Consider the following 22,336-nt stretch of genomic DNA (forward strand, 5'->3'; position numbering starts at 1 on the left):
AACAGACTGAGAGTGCACGTGATCAGGTAGGAGGGAAACCAGGAGAGTACGAGGTTATGAAAGCCAAGGGAAGACTTGCAAGGAGGGGGTAGTTACTTATGAGTGCGACTGAGAAGCCAGGTAAGTGAGAACTCTAAAGTTGCCTTGGATCTACTGACATGGAGGTCATCAGTGATCTTAACCTAGAATCATTTGAGTGCAAATGTTGGGGCAGAATCCAGAGTATAGGTAAGTGAGACGTGGGCAGGGGCTGAGACAGTGGAGACATTAAGGCGGGCAGTGTTTTTAAGTGGTTTGGTAAGAGGATGGAGTGGGGGGACAGATAGACAGGAGCTAGAGGGTCACATGAAATTGGATAATTATTTTTCTTTTAAAGTAGAAGATTTTTGTTTAAAAGACGTTGTTTAAATGCTGGTGGGATGGTGCTGGTAATGAGGCTGAGACAGAAGGTACAGGAGAGAGTAAATAGGGTAGGTTCCTGGAAAAGTTAAAGGTGGTGAGCTCCGAAGCATTGAAGGTGGCACTGCTCCTCTCTTGTGATAAGAAAGGTGGAGAAAATGTTGGTTCATGCACCTAAGTTTGCAGATTTAATGGTGAGAACTTGAGGTGATTTTTTTCTGCTGCTGTATCTTGTCTTTGCATCGGCACGTGATGTCATTTAGCAGAAGGGAGAGGAAAATAAGGGAGAAATTTAAATAGAATAGAAAATGTTTGAAATGGTCATATGGGAGAGGAAAGTAATTAGAAGGAAATACTGTTTATGGGAAATGTTAAGGGCTCAGTTAAACTGGTGAATTTACAGTCATGTGCCAGTTAGGGGTAATGCTCTGAGAAATGCATTGTTATGCCATTTTGTCGTACGAACATAGATTATACTTACACAAACTTAGATGGTAGAGCCTACTACGCATCTAGGCTGTATGGTATAGCCTATTGCTCCCAGGCTACAAGCCAGTACAGCACAAAACAACACGGCTTAAATCAAGAACAAGGGAAAATATAAGCAGAAAGAGTACACATTAAAATAACAATAAAAGGTATAGTATAGTAAATATATAAACCAGTAACATAGTTGTTTGTTATCATTATCAAGTATTATGGACTGTACAGAATTATATATACTATTCTTTTATATGACTGGCAGTGCATTACTCACAAACACGAGTAATGCGTTGCACTAAGACGTTAAGGTGGCTATGATATCACTAGACAATGGGAGTTTTCAGCTCTGTTACAATCTTATGGGCCCACCCTAGTGTATGTGGTCTGTCATTGACCAAATCATTACGTGCACATGACTGTGTAGTGGAACCAATTTGTGATTTTTATTTATTTAATTTTCTCCAGCTCTGAAAACAGCAGGAGTGCAGGGATCAAAGAAGGAGAATCATGGGCTTCTTCCAGGATTGGGATTTTGCCTGTTGGGTGGAGTAAAGCATAAAAGGACAAGGTAGTTTACATTATTGGTAAGAGTGATTGAGAAGTTGGACCATGGAATGTAATCTGAGACGAGAGAAGTTTGGAGGGATTGATATAGAGGAAAGCAGAATCAATGGACTAGAGTTCCTGAGAAAGTTGAGAAACATCTCAGGAACAGATAAGCAAAGAGCAAGCAGGCTAGAAGTATAGGAGATTATTGTCTGAGAGGAGGGTGTCTTCATTTAGTGTTTCAGAAGAAGGGCACTTTCAGTTGTGGGTATGGTCTGTGTCCTGACCGAGTTGAGAGTGCAGAAATGGACTGAAGAGGTGGTCATTGGAGTTGAGAAGCTCAAAAAACTGAGAGATCCAAGTCCACTTGGATATTGATGGCGCCCACAATGGTGGTAGGTGGAAAGGAGGATTGCTATCTATATTGAAAAAGAGGCCTTGTCTAGGAGGTGAGTAGATAGTGACAAGTGAGGGCAGGAAGATTAAGGACCCTACCCTGGCCTCCTCTGGGTAGGTATGCACTGCTTCAGATTCCATCATGCTCAGTCACGCTCTCCTTTCTCTGGCAGGCTGCTAGGTTGTTGACACAAACCAGGGAATCTGTAATTAGAAGGAAAAATGGAGGCTAGAAAAATTCTACTCTGATTTTTCTCTTGTGTAAGCTTCCCTAGAATAAATATGAGAAGAAACCTAACAAGAGCTATAAGAGACAGGGCTTTTTTTTTTTTTTTTTAACATGTGATTTAAAAAAAAAGTCTGTATAATTGAGATTTATTGTGAACAGTATGGTTACGTTAATCTGGAGGAACATATGACCTTTGAAATATAAGTGGTGTCCCATAGTGAAGAGAATGGAAGCTTTTTTCACTCACCTCAGAACTCTGTTTTGTTTGATTGTTCATTTAGGCTGTTGGAGAGAAAGAGGTGAGAGATGCATTTCCAGAAGCCACTATCATAAAGCCGTCAGACATCTTTGGACGAGAGGATAGATTCCTCAATTATTTTGCAAGTGCGTATTCTTTCTAAGTGGCAGAAGAGGGGAGACTGGTTAACCAAGTTGAAGTTAAGCACAAGCTAACAGTGTTTTCTGACTTGACAGACTAAGGTTATACTTTTTCTCTCCCAGTTGCTATTTTCTCCCTCAAGGTCATTATATTTGCCTAGTCAACACAGTCCTTCTCAGGATCTTCATTACTGTGTATCAAAAGACGCATCTTAGATTCATGGAAAGAGCATGTATTTAGAAGTCAGAGACCTGAGTTTAAATTTTGGCCCTGGAACTAACTAGCTCTGTTATTTGGCAAGTCTCTGAGTGTCACTTTCATCTGTTAAAATGGAGGTAATAATGTCTACCTAAAGAGTGGTGTGTTAATGAGATGAAGTAGCCTATGTTACATCAGCTGGCACATACCTAATGCTTAAATGCTGCCTTCAGTTACACTTTTCATGTGAATCCCGTTTCTGACTGATTTCTCTTTTTTTTTTTGAATCCTTGCCTGAGGATATTTTTTTCCATTGCTTTTCAGAGAGAGTGGAAGGGAGTGGCGGTAGGGGGAGGTGGGGAGAGAGAGAGAGAGAGAGAGAGAAACATCAATGTGAGAGAGACATATCAATTGATTGCCTCCCTCACGCACCCCTGCTGGGGCCAGGGATTGAGCCTGCAATCGAGGTACATGCCCTTGGCCAGAATGGAACCTGGGACCCTTCAGCCCAAGGGCCGATGCTCTAACCACTGAACCAAACCAGCTAGGGCTGCTTTCTCTCTTTTAGTCTGATTGCCAAGTGTCTTAGGTGTTGATTTTCAAAAACAAAGAGGTAGTATCATTTTTTGTCAGACACATTTCATAGGTCTTCCTTGATAATAGCAATTTCTATGGATTGGGATTAGAGATTAATAAATATTAATTTGCCCATTAATAAACTAGAAATAGTTGATATGTAAACTGCTTTCATATGCTGGGAGATACTTTATGTTTGCTCTCAGGATTTTTGTTTGTTTGCTAATTAGACTTGGCAGAGAAAATCGGTGTCCTTGACTAAGTGATGAGATTTTGAGATTTTAGAGGTGAAAAAAGGATTCCCTGTACTTCTTTGGGGACAGGAGGGGAGAATACATTTTTTAAATCTGTGACAAGAACCTATCTTTAGTTTCTGGTTCTACTGAATTACCAGTTACTTCTCAATTTATTCACTGATGTATTGGGAGAGGATTTGGTCCTTCCTCCTAGAAAATATTAGGAAGGTTAGTGAATAACTTTTTTTTTTAATCAGAAGCTTCCTGTTTTTCACATGAGCTATTTATATTATTTCTGTGAATTTTTTGTGTATGTCCTTTGTACATTTGGGTTTTTGTTTTTTTCCAAGAGATGTTTTCTTACTGATTTATTTAGGTTCTTTATCTATTAAGGATATTTATATTTGCTGCAACTTTTTTGTTGGCTTATTTACTTTATATTTTTATTTTAATTAATAATAGACTTCATTTTTTAGAGCAGTTGTAGATTTACAGAAAAGTTGATTGGAAAATGGAGTTCCCATGTATCCCTTAACCCCTCATTGTCCCCTCATAACAGTTTCCCCTGTTAACATCTTGCATTAGTGTTGTACATTTGTTATAATTGATGAGCCAATATTGGTACATTATTATTAACTGAAGTCCATAGTTTACATTAGGGTTCATTCTTTATGTTGTATATTCTGTGGATTTTGACACATGTATAATGGTATATACTTTTCATTAGAATATCTTACAGAATAGTTTCACTGCCCTAAAAATCCCCTGTGGTCTGCCTGTTTATCCCTTCCCTCCTTGCCTGCCTACCCCCCACCCCCACCCTAACACCAAACACTGATCTTGTAACTGTCTCCATAGTTTTGCCTTTTCCAGAATATCATATAGTAGGAATCATACAGTTTGTAGCCTTTTCTTATTGGCTTCTTTTACTGAGCAATCTGCATTTAAGTTTCCTCCATGTCTTTTCATGGCTTGATAGCTCATTTTTATAGCTGAATAATACTGCACTGTATGGATGTACTGCAGTTCACTTATCCAATTTGATGTTTCTATTATGTGTTCTCCCCACCCCTTTGCTTGTGCCCTTTCAACTTCTATATCCCACTTTTTAAAAAATTATGTTAAAAATGTAATATATAATATAAAATTTATCATCTGCTATGGACTGAATGTGTCCCCCACAAATTCATTGTCTGAAACAATAACCCCCAGTGAGATTGTATTTGGAGATAAAGCTTTTAGGAGGTAATTAAGGTTAAATGAACTTACAAGGGTGGGGTTCTAACCCAATAGGATTGGTGGCATTATAAGAAGAGATAGAGAGTGTGTATGCACTGAGGAAAGGCCATGTGAGAACACAGTTGACCACCTGCAAGCTAGGAAGAAAGCTCTCACTAGGGGCCAAGATAGCTAACATCTTGATCTTGGACTTTCCAGCCTCCAGAGCCAGGAGAAAATAATTTTCTCTTGTTTAATTTAGCCTTTCAGTCCATGATATTTTGTTGTGGCAGACTAAGACACCATCTTAACCATGTCTAAGTGTGCACCTCAGTACTGTTATGCATATTTACATTGTAGTCCAACCTTAATCTCTAGAGCTCTTCATCTTGTGAAACAACTTCCCATTTCCTCCTCTCTCCAGCCCATGGCAATCACCATTTTTTGTTTCTGAATTTGACTATGCTAGGTACCTTATATATGTGGAATCGCATAGTATTTGTCTTCTCATGACTGACTTCACTAAGCATAATGTCCTCAAGGTTCATCCATGTTGTAGCATGTGACAGGATTTTCTTCCTTTTTAGGACTGAATAATATTCCATTGTATGCATATACCACAGTTTGTCTGTCTATTAGTCTGCCAATGGAAACTTGGATTGCTTCTACCTTTTTGCTATTGTGAATAATGCTGTTTTGAACATGGGTGTACAGATACCTCTTTGAGACCCTGCTTTCAATTCTTTGGGGTATATATCCAGAAGTAGAATTGCTGGATCATATGATAGTTCTATTTTTAAGTTTTTGAAGAACTACCATACTATTTTCCATAGTGGCTGTACCAGTTTATATTTCCACCAGGTACACAGGATTCCAATTTTTCTATGATCATCAACACTTTTTTTTTTTTTTTATAGTATCTCATGGTTTTGATCTGCCTTTCACTAATGATTAGTGATATTGAACATCTTTTGTTAGCATTTGTTTATCTTATTTGCAGAAATCTCTATTCACATCCTTAGTTTTTAATTGAGTCTTTTTTATTGTTGAATGGTGAGAGCTCTTTATATATTCTAAATAGTAGCCCCTTATTAGATACAGGATTTGCACACGTTTTCTTTTATTCCTTAGGTTTCCTTTTCACTCTGTTAATTGTGTCCTTTGATGCACAGAAGCTTTTAATTTTGATGTAGTCTGATTTATCTATTTTTACTTTTGTTGCTAATGCTTTTGTTGTCATATCCAAGAAATCATTGCTAAGTCCCATATCATGAAGCTATGTTTTCATCTGAGGATTTTATAGTTTTAGCTCTATGTTTAGGTCTTTGATCCATTTTGACTTAATTTTTCTATATGATGTAAGGTAAGGGTTCAGCTTCATTCTTTTATATGTGGATATTCAGTTTTCCTGGCACCATTTGTTGAAAAGACTGTTATTTCCCTATTGAATGGTGTTGGCACTTTGGCAAAATTATTTGACCATACATACAAGGGCTGTTTCTCTCTGTCCTATTCCTTTGTTTTATATGTCTGTCATGCCACTGTTTTGATCACTATACACTTTTGATTACTGTAGCTTTCTAATCAGTTTTAAAATCAGGAAGTGTGAGACCCCCAGCTTTGTTTTTCTTTTTCAAGATAGTTTTGGCTATTCAGGGTTCCTTAAGATTCCATTATAAATTTTAGGATGGAATTTTCCCTGTTTCTGTGAAAACACCATTGAGATTTTTATAGGGATTGCATTAAGTCTGTAGATTGTGCCCTGCTTGGTTTGGCTCAGTGGTTAGAGCATCCATCCACAGACTGAAGGGGGGGTCCCAGGTTCGATTCCAGCCATGGGCACGTACCTCGGTTGCAGGCTCGATTCCCTGCCTTGGTCCAGGCGCATGCGGAAGGCAACCAATCTATGTGTCTCTCACATCAGTGTTTTTTTTTCTCTCTCTCCCTCTTCCACTCTGAAAAGCAATGGAAAAAATATCCTCGGGTGAGGATTAAAAATAAATCTGTAGATTGCTTTGAGTACTGTTGACATTTTAATAGTTTTGTCTTCCAGTCCACGAACACCGGATATGGATGTCTTTCCATACATTTGTGTCTTTGAATTTCTTTTGGCGATGTTTTGTAGTTTTAAGTGTGCAGGTATTTAGCCAACATGGTTAAGTGTATTCCTAAGTATTTTATTCTTTTTGATGCTCATATAAATAATTTCTACATTAAAATATTTTTTGAAAAGCTTTTTTTCTACTTGAGATTTGATTTGGATTGGTTTATGGTGAGATGTGAACCATTTCTTTTTTTTTTCTAAGAATGATTGTCTCAGCACCATACATTAAATAATATTTTCATTTTCCACATATTTGTGGTGCTGCATTTATTATATCCTAAATACCCTTTTAAAAAAAATCTTCACTTGAGGATATGTTTTTATTGATTTCAGAGAGAGAGTAAGGGAAGCAGAGACAGAGAGAAACATTGATGTGAGAGAGAGACATCAATAGGCTGCCTCCAGTATGCACCCCAACTGGGGAACGAACTTGAAACCTAGGTATGTGCCCTGACTGGGAATCAAACCCGCAACCTTTTTTGGTACATGGGACGATGCTCCAACCAGCTGAGCCATCCAGCGGGACCTAAATTCCCATTCTTGACAGCATCTTTTTCTGGGTTACATGTTGTATCACTTATCTGTTGATTGCTGTTGCCCTTAAAATGGAGTGTAATTTTTTTTTTTTTTTTTTTTTAGTTCAGTCTTAGGAATGGCCGTATATTTAGCATTATAGAGTAGAAGACAAGAAGCCAGGCGGTTTGACCTCTTTCCCTTTCTCTTTGTGTCCTTAAGTACGGGGTGAGGCAAAAGCAGGTTTACAGTCATTTGTATGGAAAATAATATAATAATTAATAAATAATAATGCAAGAATAAACTCTGTGTTTTGTGTGCTCACAAAACTGTAAACCTACTTTTGTCTCACCTTGCATTTGGCCTTTTTACTTTCCATATCTGTTGTCTGGGGAAAAAATGGCTGCTCATCAGTTTCCTCAGTCACCTACATTTATTTCATTATTTCTGTTATGCAAAGTGATTATGCTAACCTAGAATACCTGGAGGTTGGTGCGTCATATAGCAACTTAGGCCTTCTAAGAATAGTTCTCTTTCTTCTGCTAGATATTCGCTGGTTTGGTGGTGTACCTCTTATATCCTTGGGCAAGAAGACAGTGAAACAACCAGTGTATGTAAGTACTGTGGATGAAGGGTGACCAGTTTTCTGTTTTATCCTAATCCTGTAACTCCATCATTTTCTTCTTTGTCAATTTGCTTCAGCTGGTTGCCTCTCAGTTTACCTAAGAATTACATGTATTCTCTGTGTCTGTATTTGTTCATTCATTTAAGGAAAATATATTGAACTCTTAATGTGCTAGGCACACTGTGCATGTCACTGGGGAAATAGAGATATTAACTATATAGACACAAATTACTATCCTCAAATTGGTTTCAGAGGCATGTCAGCAAAGTAGTCGTCATGCAATGTGATAAATGGTGTGATGGGGAGAGGGGTTTACAGAATTATGTCAGAGAGACACCGAATCTACACTTCAGAGTCTGGGAAGGCCTCCCAGAGGAAATGACATCTCAGGTGAGACCTTAAAAATGACTAACAGTAAGTCATGAAGAGGTTGGAAAAGAGTATCCTGTGGAGAGGGAACAGTGTGTACAGGGTCCCAGAGGTAAGGTTCCATATTATATTGAACTAGGGTGTCTCAGCTGTGGCACTATTAATATTTTGGGTGAGATGATCCTCCGTTATAGGGGTTATTGTAGAATGTTTAGCAGTATTCTTGGCCTTTATCCACCAAATGGCAGTAGCATCCCCACAACCCCCCAGTTGTGACAACATTAGGCATTTGCCAAATGTTGCCTTGGGCTCCAGAATCACCCCAAGTTGAAAACAATGGAGTTTGCAACGATATGAAATTATTAATTTTGAAAATCAAAGTGGTAGAATATAGGGAAGCCCATGTGGTTTATTTAGCCTTATAGTTTGAGATAGTTTAGTAACCAAGTTAAAAGATTGGAGCTATGGTCGGCAAAGGCAAATCAGGAAGGCCTTGACAGCCATATGAAGAGAAATGCATTCTGACTGGAAAACATGTGGAGATTGTTTGAGCTCTTGAGAAGTGTGTTCTTTAAGAAGCTTTCTGAAAACAGACATGCCATTATTTTAATTTTATCATGGGTTTGTGTGTGTGTGTGTGTGTGTGTGTGTGTGATTAATCTGTCTGCTTTCCTTCTTTCCTCCCTCCCTCTCTTTCTCCTTTCCTGCCTCCCTTCTTTCCTCTTTTTCTCTCTTGACTCTCTCTATCCCCCCCCAACAATTACTTAAACGTGTTTTATAATTTCTTATAGGTTGTAGATGTATCCAAAGGAATTGTTAATGCAGTTAAGGATCCAGATGCCAGAGGGAAAACTTTTGCCTTCGTTGGGTAGGTGGTTGGAGTATGACTTTAAAATTGTTTTACCTGTTACCCTAATCGGTTTGGCTCATTGGCTAGAGCATTGGCCTGTGGACTGAAGGTTCCCAGGTTCGATTCCTGCCAAGGGCGTGTACCTCGGTTGCAGGCTCAATCCCCAGCCCTTGTTGGGGTGTGTGCAGGAGGCAGCCTATTGATGTGTCTCTCTCACATCGATGTTTCTCTCACTCTCTCTCTTCCCCTTCCACTCTTTCTGAAAAGCAGTGGAAAAATATCCTCAGGTGAGGATTAAAAAAAAATTGTTTTACATGTTAAAATGAAGGAATCATAATGATTTACGGCAACAATAATTTCTAAACATGTCACTCACTGACAGATTTATTTGTTGCATTTTTTTTTTTTTTTAAATATATCTTTATTGATTTCAGACAGAGGAAAGGAGAGGGGGAGAGAGAGGTAGAAACATCAATGATGAGAGAGTCATTGATCGAGCCCACAACCCGGGCATGTGCCCTGACCGGGAACGAACCCCGATCGCCTGGATCCCAGGTCGACGCTCAACCGCTGAGCCACGCCTGGCCGGGCTATTCGTTGCATTTTTATAATATCTTGCTGCTGTATTTATTCCAGAAACCTTGCTCCCTTGGCCCTTAGGCCACTGTGTCTCAAAAGAGCTGTCCAAAGGCTACCATTATCAGAAGCTCCTGAGTGCTTATGTTAAATCAGAATTTGAGAGAACCTGGGAATCTGCTTTAATAAATGATTTTTCTGTCACCAAAGGCTGAGAACCACTGCCATAGACAATTATATATATATATATATTTGTATACTTAGTCCCATGACCCTCACAGATGGTTTTGTACTGCTCCAGTGATGTTTTTAATATAATTCTAAAACACGAGACAGGGAGTAAGTACAGTTGCAAAATCAAATGAATTTTGCTAGAGTATTTTAATGTCCCAGTAGGTTGGAAATGACTGGTTTAAGGTACATTTGCTAATGCTGTGCAAGACTGATTTTTTGTTATATGCTCTGTTTGTTGAAATTTGCTTTCCAGAAAAATGGGACACAGTTAAACTATGTGACTTACCTGAAATTGTTAAATTAGGTCACAGCTAGGTTTAGAACCTTTGTACTGAATTAACTAAGACTAAAAATCTAAGACTCAATCTGCCAAGTTCAGAAGTACCAACTCTACCTAATAATTGGCTCAGAACCCCATCGTTCTGTGAAGGAAATTAGTGATACCTGATGTTTTGTGAAATGTGGGGATCCAATTCAACAATTAAGGGATAGCCTAGTTGCTAAGAAATATTTGCTTCTACAAAAGTGACACTTATCTCTCTCTAAACCAGATACATAGTATTTATTTCCAGGATTATGAATTCATACATGTTATATTTCACTATTATTATAATTTTAGTTTAGTAAAAGACAATTTTTGGTATAAAAAAGACCATTGTGTTTCCATGTCAACCAGCTGCAGCAAGATGGATGTCCCTCTGAGTTCCCAATGTGGTACATTAGCATAGTCAGTTCTATACCCTAGAAAAATCATTCACAAAAAATGTGTTTAGCACAGGTTCCATAAAACATAAGACTCAGACAGCATCAGGCTTTAGTCAAGAGGTACTTAGCTCAGGATTCTAAGGAATAGAGGGACAGAAATGACTTTACAAACTTTGCTTGCTTACTACTCAGTGGGAATGGCTCTGGGATGAGTTAGCCATTCTCTTTAGCTGTGCCCAGCCACTTAAGTCTTCTTCGCTAGGCTCCAGTAAGTCTTACTTGTTTGGCACAGTGATGGGTCAAGTAATGCTAGACATGGCAGTACAGGCATTTTTAAATGCATCTATGTTTATACTTTCATATGCCACAAAACACCTAAACATTAAAAAGTAAGATATAAACATTAAAAGATATATGCAACTATATTATTAAAATATAAAGAACTCTTAACAAGTCATTCTTATAGACAGGGACTCCAGGGGGAAAAGAAAGAAGTGTAAATGGCAAAAAATATATAAAGAAAAAATTAATCTTTAGTATTAAAATAATGCTAATTAAACATACCTTTTTTACCTGGCTGATTGGTAACATTTATTTTTTTATTTTTTATGACTAAACTTATTTTTGGTGAGGAGCACTACTAGCATTTTATGTAAATTGATATAACTTTTTTGGAAGGCAGTTTGGATGTATTCAATAAAAGCCTTAAAATCTCAAAGTATACTGTGGGCCGGTTCCACTTCTAGAATGTATTATAAACACATATTTATGGATAAGTACAAATATTTACTATAAAAATGTCTATTAAAGCATTATTTTATAAAAGAAAAATATTTTTAATAGCTTTACTATACCAAAACTGGGAATTGGTAAAATAGTTGTAATCACATGCAATGCAGTATGTGCAAGCATTGAACGTGTGCTAGAATATAATGACATTGAAAGATGACCGTGACTCAGTGTTAAATGAAAAAGACATTACAGAATAGGATGAACTGTGCAATCTTATATTTATAAAAACAAATGTATATGTAAGGGGATGAAAAGGATATATATTAAGTATATTAACATTGCCTTTGGTAGGATTATGATGATTTTCCTTTGTGCTAATTTGTATTTACTACAGTGCATATGTATTCCTTTTTCATAAGAAAACTGTCATTTTGTTAAATTTAAAAATTGAATTTGTAGGTGCAAGTAATTGAATAACTGAATTTTTTTCCATAGGCCCAATCGATACCTCCTTTTTGACCTGGTGCAGTATGTCTTTGCTATGGCTCACAGACCCTTCCTCCCGTACCCTTTGCCACGTTTTGCCTATCAGTAAGTAAAGCACTTCTTTTTGTGCCTTCTAAAATAGAGCTAACTAGATACGTTTGTTCATAATGCTCTCACTAAGGGTTATAGGGAGCATGTCCCTTACAGTGAGGTCTCTGAATCTCTAACTATCATTAGTTGTCCTGAATATCTTGATGTTAGTCTAGGAAAGAACCAGAGATGTCTAAGAAGGGGGAAATGTAGATTAGTGTGGATGAGAAAAACAATATGTTGAGAGGTTAAATCTGCAGTTCTTCAAATTCTCCAGTTAAAAATCACTGAGTTTTAATTTGGAGAAGCATCTTATTTGAAGGTTGGATAATGGAGAAATCAGGTTTCTCTCTTTCATATCACTCACCCCAAAGTGGCAAAGGGACTCCCCCTCTTTATTAAACCATTCTGCTCATGCAGTTGGGTAAAGGAACGAGGTTGGACCAGACTTGGGCTGTGGTTGCCTTATTTCATTTCCCTGGTTCATTTCTTGGTTCACTTCTTCCCTTTGTAGGTTTAGAATCTCAGAATTAGGTCACATGCTTTACATCCAGGTTCCCAGAGATTGATTTATAAACCAACATGGCAGTTCACTCCTTCATTCATTTGTCCATTCATTCATTCAGCAAACTTTACCGAATGCTTACTGTGTCATAGGAAATGCACTAGGGACTCGAGATGTTACAGTAAGCCCTCTAACAGAGGCATCAGAAAAATAGTCTTTTAGAATGCAGTGTGACGATAATATCTGTTGAGAGTATTCTATTTTCAATCTGTCTCTACTTTCTCCCCTTTTAGTGTTCATAGTGATTCTGAAGTAGGTAGGGAATAGTGTATAGTATGAGTGAAAGAGGGAGGCTAGGACAGAGCATGAGGAATACCTCCATTTAAAGGACCGGCAGAGTAAGAGAAATTTATCAAGGAGGCTAAAAAAGACTAATAGAACGTTTAAGTGGAAAATGAAGAGAGTTTAGAAACCTAGATACCAAAGGAAAGGTAGTGTTTTGTTTTTGTCTTTTCAAAAAATTTTTCAATTACAGTTTATATGTAGTATTATTTTGTATTAATTTTGGAAAAGGAGTGCTTTAAGGAGAGAATGACTGTTTTAAGAAGGAGCATTTCTGTGGTTGGTTTGGCTCAGTTGGTTGGGAATTGTCCAGTGCACCGAAGGGTCACCAGTTCAATTCCCAGTCAGGGTACATGCCCAGGTTGTGGGTTCAATCCCCAGTTGGGGCACATGCAGGAGGCAGCCAGTCGATGTTTCGCTCTTGTGTGGATGCTTCTCTCTCTCTCTTCCCCCCTTCCTCTCTCTAAAAATCAACTTAAATAATACATTTTTTTTTTTTTAAAAAAGAAGGGGAGCATTGCTATTTGTTCACATATGTATCTCCAGCACCTAGGACAATGCATGGCGCACAGTAGGCACTGTTAATATTAGTACACTACTTGGCATGCCCTGCATCCTTAATGGAAGCATCTTTTAATACCTGAGGCTTAAATTGAATTTCAGACTTCTGAATGTTGAATCTTTTTTGTTTGTTTTGGTGGTGGTGGTAGCTTTATTTTAGTTTTTAAGATTAGTTGTCTCTTTTGTAGAGGACCAGGAGTGTCAGCAGTTAACAGCAGTAGGTGGGTTAACTTGAAAGGAAAGGTAACCTTACAGAGAGTTGTGCCAGGGTGTTGGTTATTTGCTTTAAAGAAAAATTCAGAGAACTCTTGCCTCTATAGCAGTCTCTCTTCCTGTGCTTCTTATAGGTTAGGTTGAATATAGAGACACTTACCGCATGTGCTATATTTATTCTTTTGTCTAGATTGGTAGCACAGCTCTTTGAAATCAGTCCATTTGAGCCCTGGACAACGAGGGATAAAGTAGAGCGGGTGAGTATGAGTGTGTTGAACACCTGCCTAGAAAAATGCTGGGCAGAGAGCTGCAGAGACGGATAAGTTAGTAAAGAATGAAAGACTTATACAATTCAAAGAGAAACGAGAGTATAGAGACTCATAAGTTAGAGTTGAGTTTTATTTGCTTCTTCACTGGGGTTATTTTCATGCTCTTGTCTGTCTTTTATCCAGGGAAGGTCAGTCCTCTACTTGTGCACTCAAACTCATCCACTCTCAGCTTGCTCCAGGGTGTGGCTCCTCCTTCACTGTTTCTCTGACATTATTATTGTTTTTTTCTGTGTTGGTTCACTCCCATCAGCATACAAACACTCCTTAAGAGCTCCACTGTTTTTTAAAAGACAAAACCCTCCCTTCCCACCTTATTTGTCCCATTGCATCGGAATTCCTCTGAAGGGCTGTCTTGTACCTGCTGTTGACAGTTTCTTCATTTTTTCTTTAACCCAGTCCACTCAGGCTTTTATTCCCATTTAGCACCTAAAACTGCTATTTTCAGGGTCACCTGTGATCTCCATTCTGCCAAATCCATGGTAAGTTCTTTGACATCATCTCACTCCATCTATGGGATGCTCTCTCTTTGAAACCCTGAATTTCCATCTCTTTTCTGCCAGCTCCACATTCTCTTGCTTTGCCTTCTCTCACTGGGCATGCTTTTCCGTCTGCCTTCCTGGGTCACTCTCTTCCTGATCTCTAAATGTTGGGGAACCCACAGGCTCTCTCTTCAGCCTTTTGCCATCTTTTCTCATTCTCTAAATGACTCTCACCTAGTTCCATGCTCCAGCTGCTGTCTATAACTCATAGCTGCAGTTTTATCTCCAGCCCTGACTTGCCCCCCAACCCAGCTGCAGACTCTTACCAATTTAGATGATACTATAGTCATCTGAAATAGAACATGTCCATAAATAGAATTGCAGACCTGCCTCTCTCATCACAACAGTATCACTGTTAGCTCTGTTGCTCAAGTAAAAAATGTAGACATCCCCCTTGGTTTCTTCCTTTCCCATCCAGTCTAGATCTAAATCAGTGCTCTCCAGTAGAACTTGTGCAGTGATGGGAATGTTTTTTAATCTACAGTGTCTAAGATGTAACCACTAGCAACATGTCACTATTGAACACTTGAATTGTGGCTTGTGTGACTCTAGAAATAAATATGAATTTTATTTAATTTTAATTAATTTAAACGTAAACGTAAATTTGGCTAGTGGCTACTGTATTGGAAAGCACAGCTCCAGACCATCAGCAAGTGTGATTCTAGCAACCCTCAAAATATATGCCAGATCTTACAATTTCTTCCCTTTCTACCTTTTTCTACAGCTTTTTATTATGAAAGTGTTTATAATAGTATTTAAATTTTTCAACTTACAGAAAGTGGAAGGAAATAATTGTCTCCTCTCTACCTACTTTAATTCAAGTGGGTAGAGTCTTCTTTCTTATTCTCTTGACCAGTCCCTTGCTGCCTCCCTCTTCCCTCTGTAATGTGTTGAACTCCAGAGCTCTGGCTCTTCCTATCTTGCTGTCTCCTGTTCTTGTCTGACTCACTGATCATTCATACCCCCACTGCCTATAAAAGTGTTTCTAGGGAGGACACAAAATAAAATAAAGATAATGTACCATCTCTACCTTTGAAAACCTCTTGACCTTTTATCAACAAGAAACAGCCAAATTGTCCTCTGAGTGTTACCTAAGAGCTAAAATATAGAGAAGATGAAAAAATAGCCCTTAGGGAACAGATGTGAATGGACAGCCGTTACCCTTCCCTTTGACAGGCTGGAAAGCTAAGACCATTTCAAGGTCCTGTCTATCTTAATGAAAGAATGGGCAAGAGATCTGATTGTCAGAACAATTCATTGTATCTTACACCAATGTGCCTCTTATATTTGTAAGTGAAAAAGTGTTGGTACAGTAGGCTGAATGGGTTTTAGATTTGTTTTGGAGGTTGCTTTATAGCACAGGTAAAAGAATCGCAGACTTTGTTGGGTAAGAGGATGAAGGATCTTTTGAAGTCTTGTTGTTCATTCTCCTTCCCTACAAACAAGATGGATTTGGAGTTTTATATCTGAGCATTAGGCATCCAGGTTAAGTGTAGCTGGAGCACAAAGGTTAATGGATTATCTCTTAATGAGCAAGGACAAATGCTAGTTATTTCCTTAATTCAACAGTTAAAGCTGAGGCAGAAAGCCTGTGCTCAGAGCACAGAAACACGGGCTTTACCCCCTATTTTATTCTTAAACCCCTCTATAAAGCCACCCCTGACAAATTTGATGACACGTGCCTCTCACTTTCGACTTATTTCTCTTTAAATCTGTAGAATGACTCACCTAGAGCCTGTGTTTTGTGCTCATGGATAGTGCTGGTATTTGGTGAACTTGCCCTTTTTTCCCTTAAACCCTTTTCCTGGGGCCTACTTTTAGAGAGTTCCAGGAATCAAGCACTACCACATACCCTTTGACAACAGTGAAGTGTCAGTAATGGGACTCGGGCCAGCTTGAGTGTTGCGTGCTTGCTGGGATAGCACTTGGCGTTCTTGGACAGTGTTCAGTGCTCTCTGTGGTTCTTTGTTTAAAGGTTCACATCACCGACATGACATTGCCTCACTTGCCTGGCTTGGAAGACCTTGGTATTCAGGCCACACCCCTGGAACTGAAGGCCATCGAGGTGCTGCGGCGTCATCGCACTTACCGCTGGCTGTCATCTGAAATGGAAGATGTGAAGCCAGCCAAGACTGTCAACTTTTAGTGGCCCCTGAGCTGCCCTTGGTTTTTGGTGTCATTTGGGTCACCTGGCTAGCCACAGCCTGCTTCCTTCAGAGAACCCTGTAAATAGTGAATAAGACCTCTCTATTAAACCATCTGTGGTTAGATTCTACAGCAGCGTTTTCTTTCTTGATTTACAAAATGAGAAACTCAAGACATTTAGAATTTGAGCATACTTTTTGTTCAAAAATATATATTTAATAATGACATGTATTATGCATCCTCTACAGTGCTGAAGGATTTGCATTTTCCTGTGTCAAGCTACTTCTATAACAAAGACCCCTTTTGAATGCCAAAATATTATGACAGCCACAAGTGATGGATGATTGTTTTTTACTATCCATTAATTGAGAAAATATACAATGTTCCATAACCAATCTTAATTTATTTTTAAAATTTTATCTTAATGACATCTGTATATATTTTTAAAATAGTACATACATATAAAACATTGTATAGACAGATTCTCAAACTACGTGCAGTAATTCCATAGTCCTCTGCTCAGATCTGAACTACCTGAGGTCTTTGTCCCCCTGCTGTTGGGACATCTGGATGATTTCAGATACATGGGTGGATATAGAAAGATTCTCTCCCACACAAAGGAGGTGCCACAGCCTTTCTGAAGTAATGACCAGTGCTTAGGAATTAGGACTTTTTGTGTAAGTTGATATTGCAGCCAAGATCCAGATGAACAGTTGGCTTAGTGTCAGCAAATTCATCAATACAGTATAATTAAAAACTTTCATAATTTGAGGTGAAGCCAGCACACCACCATCCTAGGTGACCCAAGGTTTATTATTTTATTTTATTTTAGTTTAGTTTATTTTAGTTTAGTTTTTAGTTTAGTTTAGTTTAGTTTAGTTTTTAGTTTAGTTTAGTTGTTTAGTTTTAATCCTCACCGGAGGATAGTTTTTCTACTGATTTTTAGAAAGAGTGGAAGGGAGGCAGGGGAGAGAGACAGAGACAGACATCAATATGAGAGAGAGACATTGGTAGCCTCCCTCATACGTCCTGACTGGGGCTGGGGATCAAAACTGCAAGCCAGGTAGGTTCCTTTGACTGGGAATCAAACCTGTGATCCTTTTGGTGCATGGGCAAGTGCTCTAACCACTGAATCACACCGGCCAGGGCAGGGTCTGCATTTTAAACAAATCCCTGGGAGATGTGTATGCACATTGGTGAAAAAAAACAATGATGTACAGGGATGCTGGGTCACGGTAGAGCAATTTCTGTTATTAATTCAGGTGGCTGAGCCCCACCCCAGACCTACTGAATCAGATTCTTTAGAGAAAAGGCTGAGGAATTTTATTTTTATTCTAATGCACACTAATATGTGAGAATCAGTGTTCTAGGGAAAGGAGCCCAACTTCAGCTTCACCTTTTTTTCTTCAGTTAATTAAATTATCTTTTGTTATTTCCGGTGAGACTCCTACTGGCCAAAAGCCAGCCAGTCGGCACACAGATATGTAGATTTGACTTTAAAAGAAGTAATACTTCTGTAACGTACAGCATCTTACAGTATCTGCACATTCATGCTGCTTCCTCATCTCCAACTTATAACTCATGATGCTACGTACTTGCTTTTTCTAAAACCATAATTCAGCCAGAATAGTTTTTCTTTCTTGTCATACCCAGTGCCCATTTATATTTTGTAATGTATCCTTTATTATCCTGACATGAAATCGTATCTACTATAACTTATCTAACGTGTAATCAAAATATAATATCTTATATAAACAAGAAATTAAGGAAAGTAATACATAATAAAAACACGTACTCCAATATATTGATGTGTGAGCACAATCACATTGAAGCCATAATGAAGTTGTCAACTGCTTGCGTCCATGGGCAGTCAAAATAAGGCACCAGTGTACACTGGTCTCATAGGAAGGAGAGGTTATGTTGGTCACTTAAACACTGAACACCATTGCTATTCATGATGTCAGCTTCTGAATTAGCAACTTTTTTTTTATTGAAGCATAATTGACATAAAACTATGTTAGTTTCATGTGTATAGCATAGTGATTCAACATTTGTATGCACTGCAGTATGGTCACTGCAATAAGATAGTACCATCCGTCACTAAAGAAAGTACAATATTAACTTGCCCCATGCTGCACATTATAGCCCCATGACTTATTTATTTTATGATTGGAAGTTTATACCTCTTGATCCCCATCACTTATTTCATACCCCCCACTCCCAGCCCTCTCTGGCAACTATGTCTGTTCTCTACGATTCTGGGTTTTGCTTTTTGTTTTTTTAGATTCCACATATAAGTAAAATCATTTGGTATTTGTCTTTGTCTGACTTACCACTCAGCATAATACCCTCAAGGTCCATCCATGTTGCAAATGGAAAGATTTCATTCTTTTTTATGGCTGAGTAGTATTCCATTGGTTATATATACCCCATTTTCTTTGTCCATTCACCCATTGATAAACACTTAGGTTGTTTCTATATCTTGACTATTGAACATAATGCCATGAACATAGGGGAGCATATATCTTTTCTGATTAGTGTTTTCTTCGAATAGATAACCAGCAGTGGAATTGATGGATCATATGGTGGTTCTTTGTATAAATTTTTTGAAATACCTCCATACTTTTTTCCATAGTGGCTGCACTAATTTCCATTCCCATCAATAGTGCACAAGGGTTTCTTTTACAACTTGGCAAAAACACTTGTTATTTCTTGCCTTTTTGATAATAGCTATTCTGACAGGTATGAGGTGATATCTTTTTTTTTTTTTTTTTTTTTTAAATTAAATACTGAGGTGACACTGGTTAACAGAATTATATAGGTTTCAGGTTTCAGGTGCACAGTTCTACAACACATCATTTGCACACTGTCCACCATTTATACCCCCAGATCCTTCTCTACCTCCCTCCACCCCCTTCCTCCTGGCAGTCACTGCACTCTTGACCCTGTCTATGAGTTCTTTTTTTTTTTTTTTTCCTCAATCCCTCCATGAAGTGATATCTCCGTTTGGGTTTGATTTGCATTTTCCTGATGATAAGTGACATTGAACATCTTTCCATGTGCCTGTGGTCCATTTGCATGTCTTCTTTGGAAAACTGTCTATTCAGATCCTCTGCTAATTTTTAAGTCAGATTGTTTGTTTGTTTGTTATTGAGTTGTTTGAGTTCTTTATATACTGGGTGTCCCAAAAAATGTATACACACTTTAACAGCTGATAGCTGTTATATTTTGAAACTGAATGAGCCACCCCAGCCAGGCAAGACCATACTGTTTTGATTACTACAGATTTGCAGTATAATTTGAAATCAGGGAGCATAATACTTCTTTGTTCTCTTTTCTCAAGATTGCTTTGGCTATTTGGGCCTTTTCATACAAATTTTTGAGGGAGGGGGGTGATCCCTATTTTTTAAATAATGGAAATGGGCTTAGAGAAAGTAAATTGCCCCATTAGTAAGTAGCTGAGCTGCTTTTTTGACCTGGGTTTATCTGGATACAAAACTGATCAGATTGACACTGTGGAAGCTGTGGAGTGAATGGGAGGTGAAGGCATATTCGAAGGAAAGACCTGAGAGAATGAGAGCAAGAGCAGGATGACAGGTTGAGGAGTGTCAAAAGAAAAACGCATTCGGACTTGTAAGGAGAGACTTCTATTTGAAGACTGTTGTAAGGGAGGGAAAGGGCTATTACAACCAAAGAGACTGGAACAGTCACCTCAGCTGCACTGAAGCAGAGGGTGGGAGAGTTCTCTGGCTGGGGTGAGCTGGAGGAAAGTGCTGGGGGATGTTAGCCATCTGGATTCTGTGACGGCTGGGATGCGGGGAGGTTATACGCCATCTGTGTTTGCTAATTGGCTTTATCCAAAGGAAAAGTAAACTGCTCTTTATATGTATGACCGGGGGTAGTTCTGCAGGAGCAGGTGCCCACTGGAGTTCGGCTCCTGCCCTTTACAGAAGCCGGGAGATGGGTGCTGCCTCCCAGATGTTATCATTTCAAAGGAATGGCTCTCGGGTTCTTGAGAAAGACATTCTGGGTTGTAAGGTTGGCAAGAGGTTTTTTTAAAAAAGATTTATATACATCTCTAAGGAGCAGAGAATTAGAAGTTTTTAAAGAAAATGGAAGAAGCCAGGGGATGCAAAGATTTAAGTACCTTGATGTGCGCTGAGTGATGCTGGCATAACTTGTGGTGCCTTGTCCTGGAGGCTAGTGGGAGGGACAGAATTCAGAGCACAGATGGGGGTTAGCCTTGAAAACCAGGACAGTGTGGGTTGGTAGTAATAGAAATGACATTAATATGACATTACTATTACTATATATTAATTTGTATTAATATTACTATATGTATTGATATATTAAACACAAAACTTATTTGCTATGTATTGAAAATGCAACTTCAATTTTTGTGTCTCAACTTTTCATTAAAATCTCTACATTAGAATGTAAACCATATGAAAGGAAGACCTTTTATTTACTGTCTTCACTGCTATATCTCAACACCTAAAAGAGTTCTAGGCACCTACTTGGCACTTGATAAATATTTGTTGGATGGATGGATGGATGGATGGATGGATGGATGGATGGATGGATGGATGGATGGGGTGGAGAGAAAACTCTTAGGCGAAAATTCTCCCTGACCCCAAAGGGTTTGGTCTTGTTCAGGTAATAAATGGTTTCAATTTTGTAATAAAATTTCAACTTATAACAGGCTCCATTTGGTCATTAGGATGTGCAGTCTCGTGTAATAATTACAGTCCTAGCTGGTAACCTAAATTTCTTCTGTGCACTTCAGCAGGGGTCCAGGAAAACTCAGTGACGGCTACTTTCCTCAGCCTTCACTTACCTTCATCCCCAGTTTACCAACAGGGGTCGCCCTGCCTCAGGACCTGGGCCAAGTGTGGGAGGGATTGGGGGAAAGGGCGCAGTCTTAGGGGAGAGGAAGGTCTTTACTGACAGATGTCCGGGTCTCCTGGGCAACCATGGTTAAGGCTGGATTCTGTGGAGTGCTCTCATGAAAGTGATGGTGGTTCGGATGGGAACAAGCTGTGAAAGTAGGTGTTGGGGGATGAAGTATCATATTAATGAAACATCACCCGTTAACACCTCGGCACAGATGAAGGTAGCTACCCCTCACCCACAAGGGCCTGTGGGGCTGAAAAGGGATACGGGATAAGTAGTTTATGGAGGTGATGGTGTGTGTGTGTGTGTGTGTGTGTGTTGGGGGGTGCTGGATGGAAGCAACACTAAAACATTTGAATTAAGGAGTTGTAAGGGAATTTAGAGATTATTTAGTCCAATCTCCACATTTCATCATTGAAGAAACTAAATAAAAATGAGAAATGACAGCTCTATAGGGTCGGGGTGGGCAAACACTTCTGGTGCCAGGCAGTCCGTAAATAGTACAATAGGAGTAGAAGTGTAGGGAGAAATCTGTACTTCAGTGGGAAACTGTGCGTTGTCTGGAATCTAGATTCATGAGAACACACTCGTCTGGGCTCTCAGTGTGATTCTATGGGAGCTATTTTACAACCCTGTATGCTGTAGGTAACTGATAGCAAAGCAAAATCGTTTTTGTTCATAGACACATAAGTTCTGTTCATGGAGTTTCAGCTGAACTTCCTCCCCAAGCTTTGCCTCCAATGATATTTATTTCAGTGTTCCTGATCTCTGGATTCTCCCTTGAACTGGTAGTAACACCTCACCACTCTCCTCAGGAATTAAATATGATCTTTAACACGTGTTCATTTTCTGTCTGTAAGAGCAT

General features: G+C 38.8%; 1 protein-coding gene across 1 annotated transcript in view; it reads left to right on the forward strand.

Moving 5' to 3' along the window:
- NDUFA9 (NADH:ubiquinone oxidoreductase subunit A9) overlaps nucleotides 1–16,708 on the forward strand; it is a 30,220-nt gene extending 13,512 nt beyond the window's left edge. The window contains exons 6-11 of the mRNA XM_081127631.1: nucleotides 2,335–2,437; nucleotides 7,824–7,891; nucleotides 9,063–9,139; nucleotides 11,864–11,959; nucleotides 13,756–13,822; nucleotides 16,409–16,708. Of these exons, the coding sequence (XP_080983757.1) occupies nucleotides 2,335–2,437; nucleotides 7,824–7,891; nucleotides 9,063–9,139; nucleotides 11,864–11,959; nucleotides 13,756–13,822; nucleotides 16,409–16,579 (582 nt within the window). The 3' untranslated portion in view covers nucleotides 16,580–16,708. The remainder of the gene's footprint in view (nucleotides 1–2,334; nucleotides 2,438–7,823; nucleotides 7,892–9,062; nucleotides 9,140–11,863; nucleotides 11,960–13,755; nucleotides 13,823–16,408) is intronic.
- Nucleotides 16,709–22,336: the final 5,628 nt, after the last annotated feature.

Source organism: Miniopterus schreibersii (genome assembly GCF_964146895.1).
Source record: "Miniopterus schreibersii genome assembly, chromosome: 2".
NCBI classification, from domain to species: Eukaryota; Metazoa; Chordata; class Mammalia; order Chiroptera; family Miniopteridae; genus Miniopterus; species Miniopterus schreibersii.